This window comes from Sinocyclocheilus grahami, unplaced genomic scaffold (genome assembly GCF_001515645.1).
Source record: "Sinocyclocheilus grahami isolate Dianchi unplaced genomic scaffold, SAMN03320097.WGS_v1.1 scaffold1118.1, whole genome shotgun sequence".
Classification (NCBI taxonomy): Eukaryota; Metazoa; Chordata; class Actinopteri; order Cypriniformes; family Cyprinidae; genus Sinocyclocheilus; species Sinocyclocheilus grahami.
In genome coordinates, this window is record NW_015506297.1 from 331,673 (window position 1) to 333,310 (window position 1,638).

The 1,638-nt window shown below is 41.8% G+C and overlaps 1 protein-coding gene across 1 annotated transcript in view; it reads left to right on the forward strand.

Moving 5' to 3' along the window:
• Positions 1-1,038, forward strand: part of LOC107566972 (glutamate receptor 3-like) — a 75,960-nt gene extending 74,922 nt beyond the window's left edge. Inside the window, exon 5 of the mRNA XM_016252551.1 lies at positions 969-1,038. Within this exon, the coding sequence (XP_016108037.1) occupies positions 969-1,038 (70 nt within the window). The remainder of the gene's footprint in view (positions 1-968) is intronic.
• Positions 1,039-1,638: the final 600 nt, after the last annotated feature.

Consider the following 1,638-nt stretch of genomic DNA (forward strand, 5'->3'; position numbering starts at 1 on the left):
ATGCCTCGTATGTAATGGATTTTATTGGTTTTGTCTCGTCACACCCCGGTGGAAACACATGGAAACACAGTATGGTAGGGGCATAACGTTTCCGTCACACGCTTGAGGTATTCAGCCAATCACAACACACTGGATAGCTGGCCAATCAGAGCACACCTCGCTTTTCAGAACGATGAGCTTTGTAAAAATCTCCGTGTTTCAGAAAGGCGGGGCATAGAGTTCAAACAAAAATTTACATTATGTGGAAAATAATGTGTTTTTTAACCTTAAACCGCATAAACACATTGCATTACACCAAATAAACAAAATAATGTTCTTTTTAGCAGCATCATATGACCACTTTAATGCATTATTCTGCATGACCATATTTTAGAGCCCTTAACCCTACCCCTTACCTAAACTTAACAAATACCTTATTAACTATTAATAAACAGCAAATTAGGAGTTTACTGAGGCAAAAGATGTAGTTAATATTTAGTTAATAGTGAGAATTGGTTCCCAAACTAAAGTGTGACCAAATTTTCTAACATAACATGAACATGAAACCTTGAGCTTGTGTTCACCACAGACCTTATTTCAGGCATTTAATCAAAAACCCATGGAAAAACCTACTGACCTCAGGATGATGGAACAGTACGTGCTAAATGCTCATTTCAAAAATACATCCTCCCTGCGACCCTCTATAATCTGCATTTATTTCAGAATTATCCCCCAAAACGTAATCTATGTCTTTTTTAATAAATCAGTGAAATAATTGTACCTTGTCTTTGCCTCTGGCTGTACCTCTCCTAAACACTGCAGCGATTTGAGGGCAGGCAGCAGCGATTTGAGGGCAGGCAGGAGAGGAATTAGGGAAATTACAGCGGGAATCTTGTGTTATTGCCCCCCGGGGCACACATGTTTTTAATCCCTTTTCCGACCTCAGCATGTATTGGCTAAACTGGATCTAATTGAGCTAATCTCCCCAGCCCTGCTGACACTGATATCCGAGATAAGTTTCTGGACCGTGGTCCTTCAGAGACCTGCAGCGAGAGCTGATTCCAGACAGGAGAACCGCGCTATAGACTTCTGCTCACCATAATCCATCTGCATTTTGTGATCTTGAGCTGTTCGGCACAGACTGCGAATGGGAGCCGGCCTCCAGAGGGTTTCAACAGCTGAGTTAAGCTTCGTGAAGAGCAATGGTGACAGCTTTTACTACCCTGCTATACTGAGTATGTCAACCCATCGTAATAATTTATAAGCAGTGCCCTTGCAGTGGGAGCGCGGAGGGGCTTGTGCCTTTTCAAGAGGAAAACTAGCTTGTGATCTGGGGTTTACACTCAAGATGTGTCATTTTACTCTGTGAGAGCATGACGGCCTGTCATAAGCAGAGTGACATTTCATGAGTCATTCTACTGTATGTGTGAATATGGTAAATAGTGCTGCAAAATGGTACAAAATGCCAATATCTGCTTTGTGAAGTATTTGATGCAATTGCCAGGAGGATTTATGTGTCTCAGTAATGATTGAATATGAACATGCACGTTGTTTGATTAGTCTCAGAGCATCTTTGTTGGGGTATTGGCTCCACCTGGACTTTCTGTGCTGATGTTCAGGTAAAGACATCAACATGTCCGTCTTAATCTAGGGGATATG